Source organism: Lipotes vexillifer, unplaced genomic scaffold, assembly GCF_000442215.2.
Source record: "Lipotes vexillifer unplaced genomic scaffold, Lipotes_vexillifer_v1.1 scaffold820, whole genome shotgun sequence".
NCBI lineage: Eukaryota > Metazoa > Chordata > Mammalia > Artiodactyla > Lipotidae > Lipotes > Lipotes vexillifer.
This window is the reverse complement of record NW_006790074.1, coordinates 377,877-394,837: the sequence shown is the minus strand read 5'-3', so window position 1 is coordinate 394,837 and position 16,961 is coordinate 377,877. Positions and strand designations below refer to the sequence as shown.

The 16,961-nt window shown below is 37.3% G+C and overlaps 1 protein-coding gene across 1 annotated transcript in view; it reads right to left on the bottom strand.

Moving 5' to 3' along the window:
- The window catches only part of ULK4 (unc-51 like kinase 4), a 114,603-nt gene that overhangs the window by 77,464 nt on the left and 20,178 nt on the right, over positions 1–16,961 (bottom strand). The window contains 5 exon segments of the mRNA XM_007472126.1: positions 6,421–6,467; positions 7,359–7,540; positions 8,928–8,988; positions 12,173–12,277; positions 16,572–16,668. Of these exon segments, the coding sequence (XP_007472188.1) occupies positions 6,421–6,467; positions 7,359–7,540; positions 8,928–8,988; positions 12,173–12,277; positions 16,572–16,668 (492 nt within the window).

Here is a 16,961-nt window from a genome sequence, read left to right as displayed (position 1 = left end):
ATAAACTTGTAGAATTTGAAATTAAAAACACAATACCATTTACATTAGCACCCAATCAGTGAAATACATAGGAACAAATCTAACAAAATATGTATAATATCTATATGAGGAAAACTACAAAGCTCTATTGAACAAAATCAAAGAAGTAAAGAAGTGGAGAGGTATTCCATGTTCATGAATAAGGCTCAATATTGTCCTGATGTCAATTCTTCCCAAATTGATCTGTAGATTCGACGTGATTCCAACCAAAATCCCAGCAAGTTACTTTGTGGATACTGACAAACTGATTCCAAGGTTTATATGGAGAGGCAAAAGATCCAGAATAGCCAACAATACTGGAGAAGAGCACCAAGGTTGGAGGACTGATGCTACCTGACTTCAAGACTTACTACAAAGCGACAGTTATCAAGACAGTGTGGTATTGGCAAAAGAACAAATAGATCAGTGGAACAGAATAGAGAGCCCAGAAATAGACTCACATAATCAAATGATCTTTGACAAAGGAGCAAAGGCAATACAATGGAGCAAAGATAGTCTTTTCAATGAATGGTGCTGGACTAACTGGACATCTACAAGAAAAAAAATGAATTTAGACACAGATCTTACACCTGCTCACAAAACTTCAACTCAAAACAGATCACAGACCTAAGTGTAAAATGCAAAACTATAAAACTCCTAGAAGATAACATAGAAAACCTAGATGACCTTGGGTGCAGCAATGACTTTTTATACACAATATCAAAGGCATGATCCATGAAAGAAATAATTGATAAGCTGGACTTCATTAAAATTAATAACTTCTGTTGTGCAAAAGAAATGTTGAGAATGAGAAGATATGCCACAGACTGGAAAAGAATATTTGCAAAAGACCCATCTGATAAAAAACTGTTTTCCAAAATATACAAAGACCTCTTTAAACTCAACAATAAGAAAACAACATGATGAAAAAATGGGCCAAAGACTTGAACAGACACCTCACCAAAGAGGATATACAGATGGCAAATAAGCATATGAGAAAATGCTCATCAGGGAAATGCAAGTTAAAACAACAAGAAACTACTACACTCCTATCAAAATAGCCAAAACCCAGTACACTGAAAATACCAAATGCTGGCAAGGATGTGAAGCAACAGAACTCTCATTCATTGTTGATGAGAATACAAAATGGTACAGTCACTTTATAAGACAGTTTGGTGATTTCTTACAAAACTAAATATACTCTTACCACACAATCCAACAATCAGGCTCTTCAGTATTTACCCAAAGGAGATGAATACATATGTCCACATGGATGTTAACAGCAGCTTTACTCATAATTGTCAAAACTTGGAAGCAATCAAGATGTGCTTCAGTATGTGAATGGTCAAATAAACCGTGGTACCTGCAGACAATGGGATACTTGGCACTAAAAAGAATGATCTATCAAGCCAGGAAAAGACATGGAGAAACCTTAAATGAATGTTACAAAGTAAAAGAAGCCAATCTGAGAAAACTACATACTTTATGTTTCCAACTACATGACATTCTGGAAAAGGAGAAACTATGAAGGTAATAAAAAGTTCAGTGGTTGTCAGAGGGATGAATAGGCAGAACACAGTAGATTTTGGGGGCAGTGGAAATACTCTGTATGATACCACAGTGATGGATACACATCATCATACATTTGTCCAAACCCACAGAATGTACAACACTAAGACGGAATTGTAATGTAAAGTATAGACTTTGGATGATTTTGATGTGTCAGTTTAGGAATGTACCACTCTGGCAGGGGATATTGATAATTGGAGAAGCGATGCATATGTGGGGGCAGAGATATGTGGGAAAACTCTGTTCCTTCCCCTTAATTTGCAGTGAACCTAAAACTGCTCTAAAAAATAAACTCAACAAAAACCAAGAAAAGGTGAATTTTTTGATATGTGAATTGTATCTCAATAAAAGAGTGAGAAAGCAAAAGAAAATTAAGTCAACAGACACTAAATTTGGGCTCCCCTGGTGGCGCAATGGTTAAGAATCCACCTGCCAATGCAGGGGACACGGGTTCAAGCCCTGGTCCGGGAAGATCCCACATGCCACGAAGCAACTAAGCCCGTGTGCCACAACTACTGAGCCTGCACTTTAGAGCTCATGTGCCACAACTACTGAGCCCATGGGCCACAACTACTGAAGCCCACGCGCCTAGAGCCCATGCTCCGCAACAAGAGAAGCCACTGCAATGAGAAGCCCATGCACCACAACGAAGAGTAGCCCCCGCGCACCGCAACTAGAGAAAGCCCGCGCACAGCAACAAAGACCCAACGCAGGCAAAAATAAAAATAAAAATAAATAAATAAATAAGCAAGCAAAAAAAAAAAAAGAGAGAGACGCACAAAATCCCACACCCATCCTACAGGAGTTTCAGGAGCAGAAAAAGGATGAAACAGAGATGAGGAAATCATAAGGAAATAGGAAAGCAAAAGAAAGGCTGCAGCATTTAACAGACCGACTGGCAAAGCAGATTAGTAAAAAGGGATACCTAGATACATTCTAGTAAAAGTTTGCAAGCCTGGAATATAAAGAAAAATTCTTCTCTCACTGGAAAACAAAATCAAACTGGTCACATATAAGAGAAAGAAAAAGTCAGGTTGGCCCCTGAGTCTTCCAGAGCTGCACCCAGCACATGAGAGAGTGAGCAACAAAGCAGCATGGCACAGAGGTGAGTGTGGCCTGAAGGTGCAAGAAGGTCTCATTCATCCTGCTATGCCTGAGCCCCAAAACCACAGACAGAAAGCTTCAAGGAAGGAGGAACTCCAGAAGCAGAGCCTCTGAGAGATATTCTACTTCAAAAACAAAAAACTACCAAATAATGAAATCCCATCAACCAAGAAGTGAAGTAATTCACAAATGGAGAAACTGTATTTTAAAAATTGACGATGAGCATTTACTTTACTAAAGTATCAAACTGTACTAAAAATTAGAAAAATCCTTCCTAGAATATAAATATCAAAGGACCCTAAAATAAACCTGAGAAAGAACAAAGTTGAAATCACATATTCTGATTTCAAAACTTACTACAAAGCTATGGTAATCGAGACACTGTGATACTCACATAAAGACAGATTTATAAACCAAGGGACTAGAACAGGGAGCCCAGAAACAAACCCTCAGCATATACAGTCAAATGATTATCAACAACAGTGCCAATACCGTTTAACGGGGAGAGGACAGCCTTTTCAAGAAACGGTGCTGGGAAAACTGGATATAAACATAACAAAAGAATGAAACTGGACTCTTACCTAACACTGTATTAAAAAAAACTACCTCAAAATGGATCAAAAACCTAAATGTAAGAGCTAAAACTATTATACCCTTAGAAAAAAACTAATGAAAAGATTTATGACATTGGTTTTGCAGTGATTTCTTAGAACACTAAAAGCACAGGCAACAAAAGAAAAAATGAAAAACTAGATTTCATCACAACTTAAAACTTTGTGCAAAGGGCACTATCAGGGTAAAAAGGCAACCCACAGAATGGAAGAAAGTATTTGTCAGTCATATACCTAATATGTCGTTAATACCTAGAATATATATAGAACTCCCATAAACAACACAAGACAACCCAATTAGAAAATGGGCAAAGGACCTGAACAGACATATCTCCAAAGAAGGTATATAATGGTGCTCAACATCAGTAATTAGTGAAATGCAAATCAAAACCGCAATGACATATAACTTCATACCCATTAGGAGAGCTACTATTAAAATAAATTGAAAAAAATAAGGGTTGAAGAGGATGTGGCGAAACTGGAACCCTCATGCATTGCTGGTGGAAATGTAAAATGGTGCAGCCACTGTGCAAAACTGTTATGATGGTATCTCAAGAAGTTGAACATAACATTATCAAATAATCCAACAATTCCACTCCTAGTTATATACACAAAAGAACTGAAAGCAGGGACTCAAACAGGTATTTTTGCACCAATGCTCACAGCAGCACTACTCGCAACAGCCAAAGGTAGAAGCAACCCAAGTGTCCATCAACAAAAGATAAACTGTGGCATATACATATATGGAATATTATTCAGCCTTTAAAAAGAATGACAGTCAGATACATGCTACAACACAGATGAACTCTGAAAACACTCAGGTAAGTGAAATAAGCCAGACACAAAAGGACAAATGTATGATCCCAGTCATATTAGGTACCTACAACAGGGAAATTCATAGAAACAAAAAGTAAAACAAAGGTTTTCAGGGACTGGGATGAGGAGAGATGGGAGTTACTGGTCAATGGGGAAGAGCTTCTGTTCGGAATAATGAAAAAGTTCTGGAAATTGACAGTGATCGTGGTTGCACAACATACGTATCGCAATATACATAATGCCACTGAATTATACACTTAAAATGGCTAAAATGGTAAATTTTGTTACATATATTTTATAATTAATAAAATTTTTTAAATTAAAATATTATGCAATATCTGTGAATTATACCTCAATAAAGTTGACTGGCAAAGGCTATAAAATTTGATAAATATTCACCGTTAAAAGTTCTAACAAAACGGCATTTTTACACACATTGACTGGGAATGCATGTTGATACCATGTTTCTACAGAGCATTTCAGCAATTTATCAGAAGTCACAAAAATATCTATTGCCCTCTACCCATTCGTTCTAATTCTACAAATCTGCCCTTAGGGGAGAAAGCAAAAATAGGCATGAAGGTTTAAGCACAAAATGTTCATCAATATATTATTTAAAATATTATAATACTATCCAAAAATAGGGAAGCGTAAATAAAATGATCAAATATTCATAGCATATAAAAAGAGGCATACCATAAAAAAACTTAGACAAATAATTAGTGACATTAAAAGAATACATGTTCTAAAGTGGAGAAACATACAAAATTATGTTATTTTATTTTGTTTTTCTATATGCTGAACAAAGCCAAGGAATAAACATACATACTTCAACAGTGATTGTCCCCCAGCTAAGTTAAAGACCCTTTTCATATGCTATCAAGGTGATATGACCCAGGACAGAGAAGGCCTCGCTGGAAGTAGCATTTGAATGGAGAAAGAGAGTAAGAAGGCTCCAAGCATAGGGCTTATCTATCCATATTTTCCTCAAATTAAAACTGTTTTACAATTAAACTTAAATCTAAAAAATAGAAAAAAATAGTAGTACCTGGAAAGGATTAAGAATGTTTTGTAAAAATCAGCAGAGGGCACCCTACTCAAGGATATAATTTGTTTTAGCTGAAGTGCTAAGATTTTTTTGTTGGTTTCTTTTACAGTGAGCATACCACAATCCTTCTCAAAGTTTAACATGCCCAAAAATGATCTAAAAATCCTATTTTGTAACGCCAGATTTTATCTTGGGAGAGTAACATTAGAAGATGCGTAGGAATAATTATCAAAAAAGCATTTTGTGAACGCCTATTGTTTCCCCTATATTTTGGCAGCATGGAAGAATAATTACTATCCTACCACTGGCACATTTTACAAAACCCCTTCACATTCAAGTTTTTACAAGCTTCTCAACAATAATGCAAGATAAGTAGGATTGATAACACCAACTTCCAAACCCCCAAAATACACTAAGTACCCACTAAGAACCAGGCAAGGTATTTCATACACCTACTTCATTCAAAATTTAATTGTAAAGAATATATATAACTGAATCACTTTGCTGTACACCTGAAACTAACAACATTGTAAATCAACTATACTTCAATTAAAAAATTTTTGATTGTTACCAAAAATCTATGAAGTTGATACACTATCCCCATTTTACAGATGAGTAAACTGACACTCAGCAGTTATAATAATTTGCCTGGGGGCAGATCTGTGATCTACACCCACATCTGTCTGAATCCAAAGCACTTTCATCATCCCACAAACAGTCCCCCAGAAGCTGAGACTCGGAAAGAGGTAATCAATCATCTGACCAAGTCTCACTGGCAACCAGAGCACAGAGCCTTCTTACACTTTAATGAGCTTTTCACCAAGTATGCTGCCCCCATATAAGCAACTACACATTCTTCTATCAGTTTACAGAACACAATCTCACTAGATTTTGTAAACCATCTTAAGGAAAGATAAAGTGGCAAGGGAAAACGCCATAGAAGCGTAACTAAATTAAATCACAGGGATAATTGTAAAGTATTTGATAAAGAATATTCAAAAGAGTAACCATTAATAAAGCTTCCAGATGTAGTTTACATAACCTTGGAATTATATTTATAATATTAGGATAAGGACTATTTTGAAATCTTTTTAAATGAACAACTGGGATGTCTACAGAAAGTGCTATGATTCAGGGTCATCATTACTTTAGACTATTTCGTGATAAGTATTTAGGCCTATGTGCTTTTGATAAATATGTATGTTTTAACTACTTAATAAAATAATAATTTATTAGCATATAAATATTACTTACCTATCCCAGTTTGGAGCTATTCGCAAATGCTGGGTTAGCAATTGGAACTAGAAAAAAAAATTAAGATGTATTTCATTCATGAAATGACACAGAAAGTGACCACTAAGTTAACAAATCAAACCTGTATACATATGAAATGCAAATCCTGCACCAAGGAAATTAATTATATTCAGTATTTTTGCATCTTTGTAAATATAAGATAAAAATAAAAACTAAGAATAAGAACCTTCAGTTTCTCCAACTCAATTATATTCCCTAAATATGCCTCTGCCCCTCACCCCACAAACACACACCAAGTACCAAATAAGGAACTGTAATACTATCCTGGAAGAAAATGAACTTAAATTTTTTCAAGCCAGTTCCCAAACAAAGGCCCACAAGGGAAAATGCCCCAGACCACTTTAACTCCTTTCTGAGGATGACTTCAAAAGCTCTGCCAGATTCCCATGGTTTCATCAATGAATCAAGACAGTCCAAGAAATATCTCCAGGAGAAGGAAAAAGAAAAGTCTTAGAGACTCAGTTCCCTGGGCAGTGTCACATCTGAAACCTTGGAATTTACCAGGAAGACCCAGTAAATAGAGCCCCTATTCCACGTGGGCAGCTCACTCCAGCAGCTGATGAAAAGACCTCTGTCTTATGATTTCACAGATGAAAAATACCTTACAACTACTACAAGTTAACGTAAAATGCAAGCTGAGTATTACCAAAGGAGTTGTTCAAAATCACTGTCAATTCAACTGCTTTTAGATCTAAGCATTAAACAGAGGACAATTCTGGCAAACCTATCATCTTGATGGGTCACTTTTTTTCACTGTAATTAAATCGTATTAGTATTTTAGCGCTTGTTTTAATCTCTACAGAAGTAAAAGAGTTATGTGCAAAAGGAGAGCTGCAAGCCCGTGATAGGAGTCTTTACTTCACGACTTAACTACGTACCAGGGGTGAGTGGAGGAGCCTGGTGGCCACCTCCCTGTGCCCGGCCACCACGCACAAGTAGCAAAGGAGATTCAGCTTGGCTCGGGAGGCCCCTGTGCTCTTCTCGGGGGAGTCGATCTGTGAGCACACTTGTTGCAGAAAGTCACTCCAATCTTGGTCTTCTAGAAATACTAATTTATCCACTGCAGAGGAAACAAAATATTAAAAGTGGGGACCATGTGAAAAAGGACTGCTGAGAACATTACAAGAAGAATAAAACGGAACACAGAATTTCAATACCTAAGGTGAGGGCACACAGAAAATTATAAATTTACATTGTCAAAACCAAAAATACTCCAAAGACGTCACTCCAAAGACGTCACTACTTTTATTTGCTCTTCTATGTTCATCTCTTTTTCTCCCCATGGAGACGTTTTGAACTATGTCAATGGAAACCTATGCTTAAAAAAAAGAAGGTAGATGCCTAAATTTAGGAGAATGTTCTTACAACCAAGAACATAACAAAATGCAAACTTAAATAAAACTGTACTATGGAAAAAACAAGATACCCTTTGCATAAATAAAGCAACCTAGCCTTTAAGTACTGGAAAAGCCAAAATTTCTACAGATGTTATAAGGTCCCAGTGAAATTACTAGTAAACATAACTAGGTTAATGCAAAGCTGAAATCATCTGGGAGTCCCACCTCCAAACCCCTATACAAACAAAAGACAAAAACTGGGAAATGAAATGCCAGCTAAAACTAACATAATTTCACCTAATCTCTATATTTAAACAAAATAAGCTATAACAATAATTTCCTAAAATAATTCAAAGTAAAGGGGGAAAGCGACAGAATATTATTTTGAGATAATTTTCCCCTAAGTTTTCATAAATAGTGCTTCTACTTGGAACAGTTTATTTAAATTTGAACATATGTTGTTTATTTTGAATTTACTTTGATTTGATTTCAAATCGTAGATTCTACTCTAGCTATGATGAAGAATTTTTCCAGATCTAGTTTAACAGCTTAAAATATAACTTATCAAACAAAATTTAAGGTATAAGAAAAATTCTTATACTCACCCTAAGTAAGGCTTTGTTAGGGGAAATGAAAAGTAACAATTAACCTTTAAGTATCTCCAGTCCTACATCAACCCCACAAAAGTGAACCATCTGACCCTGATCTCAACTGCCCTACTCCCTCAAGTAGAATCTCGATTCTTCACTGTGGTTTCCAACCTTCTGTACCCATAAGAGCACCACTAATGTTGGAAATTCAACTGGCTTTACAAGGGAAAGGACAGGAGAAGGGCCCACCCATTCAACAGGAAAACTCGCGCAGTTTCATAGGAACTTTCCCACGCACAAGACTACTGAGCAGCCTAGACCCAGCTGAGTAAGGTCAAACGCTGGCTCAAATGGATTACATGTTGTTTATAATTTATACAGTGTCTCAAGAATATAGCCAGTTGGCAAGAAAATAAAAATTTAGCTATTCATAAATACAATATTCCATTTGCTATTAAATTTCATATTTGTATTTGTCCACCATGAATCTATGTGCTTGATAAGCCCTTTATGATCCTACCTGAATGTGCTGGTAGATGCAATATTTTTGGATCATATTTAATTGGTGGTTGTTTCATTATCTGTGGTTAAAAAAACAAAACAAAACCTTTTAAGATGGGTATCTATCTCCTGATATGTCTCCTATATCAGATTATAAATCAATGAGGACAGAAAAGAACACTGTAAAATTTATCACCAAAAAGAATAAGCATTCAACAAAGCCCCTTCAGATTAAAATAAACAAATATAGGTAATAATGCATAAAATAAAATCATTTCAATTGATATCTTCAATAAAATAAAGCATCATGGAAAAGGGTCACCCTATCCTGGCTTACTCTTAGGCTAATTTACCTCTAGGTTAGAAATTTACTCAACAAATATTTATTGGATACCTGCTAGGGTGAGGCACTATGCTAAGTGCTAAGGGGGATACAAAGACATGATCCTACTGCCAGAGAGCTGACACACAGGTTAGAAAGATAAGACAAACATCTGTGAAACAACAGAAAAACGTAAATTAGAATGCAAAACAGGCGGGACATAATTACAGACAAAATACTTCAGAGAAATGTTTCTAAAAAGATAGAGAATCAGAAAGGACTTTAGGTTGATGTGGTCAGGGCAGGGTTTACGAAAGACCTGGAAAGTGGCATGAGGTCTTGAAGAGTGGTTAGGACTTGATGACTGAATTGGCAAAGATACAATTTCATGAATAGGAAAGCACACGATTTCCTTGAGCAAAGTGAGGAAAGCGTATAGCAGCTGGATCCATGAGTTTGGAATAGCTGGGGTACTTCAACATGACACTTTTAATTAAAAAATTCAACCATCGAACTTCCCTGGTGGCCCAGTGGTTAAGAATCCTCCTGCCAGTGCAGGGGACACAGGTTCAAGCCCTGGTCTGGGAAGATCCCACATGCTGCAGAGCAACTAAGCCCATGAGCCACAACTACTGAGCCCGAGTGCCACAACTACTGAAGCCCATGTGCCTAGAGCCCATGCTCCACACCAAAGAGAAGCCACCACAATGAGAAACCCACACTCCACAATGAGGAGTAGCCCCCGCTCGCCGCAACTACAGAAAGCCCGCATGCAGCAACGAAGACCCAATGCAGCCAAAATAATTAATTTTAAAAAAATTCAACCATCATTTCTACGTCTAACTTCTCCAAAACCTCTCTATAGAGCATCTTTTAAACTTCTGCTGGTAGTATTCTCACCAAAAATGCATATCCTAATTCAAATCATGAGAAACACTTAGGCAAACCCAAATTGAAGGACATTCTACAAAATATTAATACCTGCCCTGTACTCTTCAAAGTGTCAAGGTCATGAGAGACAAGGAAAGAATATGAAACTACCACATGACTGTGAAGGACAAGGACAGATTGGAGCAAACTAAGGAGGCATAGAAACCAACTGTAGGGCTTCTCTGGCGGCGCAGTGGTTGAGAGTCCGCCTGCCGATGCAGGGGACGAGGGTTCGTGCCCCGGTCCAGGAAAATCCCACATGCCGCGGAGCGGCTGGGCCCGTGAGCCATGGCCACTGAGCCTGCGCGTCCGGAGCCTGCGCTCCGCAACGGGAGAGGCCACAACAGTGAGAGGCCCGGGTACCGCAAACAAACAAACAAAAAAAACACCCAACTGTAACATGGGATCCTGGAACATAAGAAGAAGGGCACTGGTGGCACAACTGATGAAATTCAAATCAGCTCATCAGTTAACAGCACTGTACCAATGTCAATCCCCTGGTTTTGCTAACAGTACTATGTTCCTGTACAATATTAACACTAAGAGAAGCTGGGTAAAAGGTATACAGGAAGTCTACTATTTTTGAACCTTTAAGTCTAAAATTAGTTCAAAATTAAAAGTTAAAAAAAAAACTTCTAATGTTTCCCAGAAACAACTAAGTCTGGTTATAAAAAGAAAGAAATACAGAATATGGTCAAAAGATAGCACAAATTGTTCTAGAAGTTCCACTGGGAAAATACCGTTACACATTAAATTTGGTATAATATACAGTTACTCTGCCAGATACCTGAATGCATAAAGAGAGATAGCTCCATTATGACAAATAGCTGAGTAATCTATATTAAATGTTGTCTATCTAGTAAATAAACATTGATCTAAGAAGCTTTTTGTTCCAAACTATAGAAACTTCCCCAGTGAGATGAAACAGTCATAAATTAATAAAAGGACATTTTTAAAAAAGCAAGGAAATAAAAATGCATAATAGGCGGTGAAATGTGTGTTGGAGCTGGAAATCAACAGAAAACAGAGGATTAATTTCCTTTTCCAAGGAGAGTACTCATCATTCCCTACTAATACAGTATTATATTCCAAAGATGTGAAGCAATGAAAATCCCACTGGGTTAGAAGTGCATTGTAACCATGACTCCCCAAGACCCCCGTGTCTCCCCATCATCTGCCCTAAAATCCTGACAACTTATGAGAGGTGTGGTCTCCCTGTGATCTGCCCACCCACCCCAGTCTGGTGAGCGCTGCTCTCTGACATCTGCCTTCACAACACATCAGCGAGGAAAACGTCTGGAGTAATTCACCTAAGTAAGTATGGAGAAATGAAGAGACCGAGGCTAAGGTCTGAGGTCTAGAAGTCAGCAGCCACTCTCCAGCTCACGTACTGACAGGCAGAGCTGCTGCAAAGGGGGAAGAAAACTTACCCTTCCAGTGAAAGAGAGAGTGATGCAGGAAGAGAGGGTTACAGAAAGGGTGAGGGTTAGGAATGTAGACACGTGGCAAGAAAGAAAGCAAAGCAGACGACAACAGGAACAGGAGAGAAAATAAGGCGAAGAAGGGACTTCCCTAGTGGTCCAGCGGTTAAGAATGCGCTTTCGGGCTTCCCTGGTGGCACAGTGGTTGAGAGTCCGCCTGCCGATGCAGGGGACACAGGTTCGTTCACCAGTCCGGGAAGGGTCCAGGAGGATCCCACATGCCGCGAAGCGGCTGGGCCCGTGAGCCATGGCCGCTGAGTCTGCACGTCCAGAGCCTGTGCTCCGCAATGGGAGAGGCCACAACAGTGAGAGGCCCGCGTACCGCAAAAAAAAAAAAAAAAAAAAAAAAGTGCACTTCCACTGAAAGGGGGTGGCGTGGATTCAATCCCTGGTCGGGGAACTATGATCCCGCATGCAGCATGGCCAAAAAATAAATAATTTTTTTTTAAAAAGGAAAATAAGGCAAAGTATACTGGGAATGAAAACATCACTCAGATTTCAGCCCTCAGTTGTTAGGGTGCCTTCCCGCACCTTCGGATTGTCAATAATTGGGGTGATGACAAGATCTGAGTCTGTGTAGATAAGCTCTCTCATCCGGGTCTCCAGGTCCTGCTGACTCAGGTGTCCACTTGTAATCTGAAACAAGAACAAAAATTAGACCCGGTTTCTGTGACTAGTGAAAAGCTTTAAGAGACGGAGCTAGTAACATGCTGAGTAGACGCCACTGAAAAAAGTCACCTGTATCAATGGACCTCCACTGCTATTCAAAACACTTCCACAGACAGTCTCATCAGATCTTCACAAAAATCCGAAATCTAGTGTATCATTATTCCCATTTTTACAGATGAAGAAAACAAGGCTCAGAGAAAGTAACTGACTTGCTCGTGTTTACCACAATAGCTGGTTAGAACTAGAAAACAGATCGTCTATAGTTTGATGTTCTAAACTATGATGAGACAAATTGGCCTTTCAATTACCAGCATGGTTGTTATCTTTCACCGACCAAAAATTAATCAGCTTATTTCTGCTTTACAGAATATTCAATATGAAGTTTAAATTACAGCATAAAAAAGTTTCAAGCTTTAGTACTGACCTGTTATATAAGTATTAAACACCCGTATCTTTACAAATCCTAGTTAAAGCGGAATTGACACATAATGAAAATAACTAGATGTTCCCCATAAGTTATTCAAGATGTTTCTTTGTGCTCTCCTTAAACTCAACTTTTTTTTTTTTTTTTTTTTTTTTTTTTGCGGTACGCGGGCTCTCACGGCTGTGGCCTCTCCCATTGCGGAGCACAGGCTTCGGACGCGCAGGCTCAGCGGCTACGGCTCACAGGCCCAGCCGCTCCACGGCATGTGGGATCTTCCCGCACCGGGGCACGAACCCTCGTCCCCTGCATCGGCAGGCGGACTCTCAACCACTGCACCACCAGGGAAGCCCAAAACTCAACTTTTATTCCTAGTGCTATGTATGCCTTAGTTATTTCACATCAGACAAAAAAAAAAAAAAAAAATAGGATTTATGCATTAAGAACTTCCACTGAAACTTTGACCGAAAAAATGCTAACCAGAAAATTAAATCAGTGAAGTGAAAAGTAAGTAGAAAAAGAAATGATCCAAAACTAAGGTAAGGGACAGAATAATTAGCTAACAAAGTTCCTGGAAACCACAACAACCCTTCTTCAACTTAGAAGACAGACATATTAAAAACACATGAAGAATAAATAAGGAGGAACTTTTGTAAAAAAATATGTTAAAGAAAATTTAAGAACATGGACTTTCAAAACAGATAAACTTGAAAGAAAAGCCAAAATGAAGTCAACTGAAAAACTTTTACAATAATCTAAAAATGAGTAAGGTAGACCAATTAGGAAATTTTATGTAGAAATTAATTTCATATACATAAAGTGAATGTATGCACAAAAACAGGTTATAAAAATACAATATCCCATTCACAACAGCAAAAAATAAGCTGTTAAATAAAATGCTCAGGAATTAAACTAATCAAAAATTGCAATGAGGTCCTACATATTAAATGAAAAAATTAAGTCATAAAATTATGTTCCCTTGTTTATAAATGAACAAATAGGGGCTTCCCTGGTGGCACAGTGGTTAAGACTCCACCTGCCAATGCAGGGGACACGGGTTGGAGCCCTGGTCCGGGAAGATCCCACATGCTGCGGGGCAACTGAGACCGTGAGCCATAACTACTGAGCCTGTGCTCTAGAGCCCGTGCTCTGCAACAAGAGAAGCCGCTGCTCACCACAGCTAGAGAAAGCCCACGCGCAGCAACAAAGACTCAACGCAGCCAGTAAACAAACTTAGAAATTTATTTTAAAAAAATTTTAAAACGTAAGCTCCCTTATATAATGAGTGCTTAAATATTCTAAATAAAATAATTACATACACTCCTCTACAATAAACATCTGGCAGAAGAAATTCAACATCTATCGCATTTCAGAATGCATTTTTTACTTTTACACTGATTTTCTATCTCACATATAACCCAACAATTATTAGCACAGTGAGATTTTATTACAACCTATTTACATTTCATTTCAATACAAAATTAAGTTTCACATGGTTCGAATGCATTTCACATTACATAAAAAATACAGCAACAACTGCAATAAGTACAATAAATGACAACTTGGTAAATTTTTTACTTCAGAATATTTCTGCATTCAAAAAAACTATGATTGAAAGAAATTAAAGAATAACTAAATAAATAGAAAGACATCCCATGTTTGTGGAAGAAAACTTTATATTGTTAGCATGGCGATACTCCTCAAATTGACCTAGAGATTCAACACAATTGCTGTCACAATCCCAGCTGGCTTCTTTGCAGAAACTGACGAACTGATCCTAAAATTCATATGGAAATGCAAGAGACTCAGAATAGCCAAAAACAGAAAACTCTGAAAAAGAACGAAGTCAGAAATCATACTTCCTGATTTCAAAACTTACTAAAAAGCCACAGTGATTAAGACAGTGTGCTAGTAGCATGACGAAAGACATATCAATCAATGGAATAGAACTGAGAGCCCAGAAGTAAACCTTCACATTTATAGTTAATTAATATTCAACAAGAATTCCAAGACATTATTTAATGTCTTGGGGAAAGAAGACCCTTCTCAACAAACGGTGCTGAGGCAACTGGATAACCACATGCAAAACAAAGAAGTTGGACCCCCTACCTCGTGCCATATGCAAAAAGTAACTCAAAATGGATTACAAACCTAAATGTAAGAGCTAAGCATAGAAATAAACCTTTATGACCTTCGAGTAGACAACTGTTTCTTAGTTATGTCACCAAGAGTACACAGGCAACAACAAACACACAAAAAATATAATTTGGTCTACATCAGAATTTAAAACCTTTGTGCTTCAAAGGACACCATCAAGAAAGTGAAAGGACAATTCACAGAACAGGAGAAAATGTTTATAAATCATATATCTGTAATATATAAAGAACCCCTACAACACAATAATGGGCAAAAGGTTTGAACAGACATTCTTCCGAAGAAAATATACAAATGGCCAATAAGCACATGAAAAGATGCTCAACATCATTAGCCAACAGGGAAATGCAAATTAAAATTACAGTGAGATATAATTTCACACCTACTAGGATGGCTGTAACCAAAAAGAGACGATGCAGCACTATTCACGATAACCAAAAGGTTCAAGCAACCCAAGTGTGCATCGAAAGATGAATTAATAAATTGGTACATACACACAATGGAATATTATTCAGACTTAAAAAGGAATTAAATTCCTGATACATGCTACAACATGGATGGGTCATGAAGACATTATGCTAAGTGAAATAAGCCAGATACAAAAGGACAAATATTGTATGATTCCACTTATATAAGGTTACTAGGCAAATTCATAGAAGCAGAAAGTAGAACAATGGTTGCCAGCGGATGGGGTTGGGGGGAGGGATGGGTAGGGGGGAATGGATAGTGGTGATGGTTACATAACAGTGTGAATGTACTTAATGCCACCAAACTGTACACTTAAAAATGGTTAAAATGGTAAATTTTATGTAATGTGTATTTTATCACAATTTTTTAAAACACATAATAACAAGTTTTGGTGAGGATGTGCAAAAATTGGAACCCTCATACACTGGTGCTGAGAATGTAAAATGGTACAGCTGCTTTGGAAAACAATTTGGCAGTTCTTCAAAAGGTTAAACAGTTACCATATGATACAGCATAGAACACACACCCACACAAAGATGTACACAAATGTTCATAGCAGCATCACTCAGAATAGCCAAAAGGGGAAACCCATCCAAATATCCACAAATGGATGAATGGAAAAATAAAATGTGGTATATACAACGGAATATATTGGGTAGTAAAAAGGAATATAGTATTGATACATGGTACAATTTGGATGAATCTTAAAAACACTACATTAAGTGAAAAAACCCAGTCACAGAAGATCACATATTGTATGATCCCATTTATATGAAATGTCCGGAAGAGGCATATTTATAAAGACAGAAAGTAGATTAGTGGTTGCCTCAGGCAAGAGGGTAGAGAGACTGGAAGAAAACAGGAGTGACTGCTCATGAGTACAGGGCTTCTTTGCAGGATGATGAGCATTCTAAAATTGACTGTGCTGATGACTGCATTAGCTCTGTGACTAGGCTAAAAGCCCCTGAATCATACACTTTAAATGGGTGAACTATATGGTGTGTCAATTATATCTCAATAAAGCGGTTATCAAAAAAAACACCTATGAAGCACCTCTCTCTCAAGAGTACTTACTAGAAAAACCAGTGATAATCAAGGAAGATGACTTAGTTGTGAATTTTGCAATTAAAAACATAGTTCAGAGATTAACTTGCAATTATTCTTCTGAATCCCTGTATCCTACGTAAAAAGAAAAAAGAAAATTCCATCTCTGCTTACTTTGGTCAAGGGAGAAGTCTTCTGTGGTGAAATTTGAGTCATAGCCTCACCAGGATTTAATGCCACTGCAGTGCTAGTTCTTGGAGTCGGACGAGAACTGAAAAGTGCACACCAGTTAACATTACTCACATTTCAGAAACTTTATCCTGTTTACCATTTTCTGGGTTAAAAAACACATCTCATGAAAAACGGTAGAATATGATGATTCTATGTGATCTCATTAGATTTTAAAAACTTTAAACTCTAATTTGTGTTTATGACACTAATTTTTTTAAACTGTTTTCAAAGTAATTTCCTGGGTAATTGTTTTTTTTATTTATTATATATTTATATATATAATATATAATATATATATATTATATATAGAATAATATACAGTATTTTCTGTTT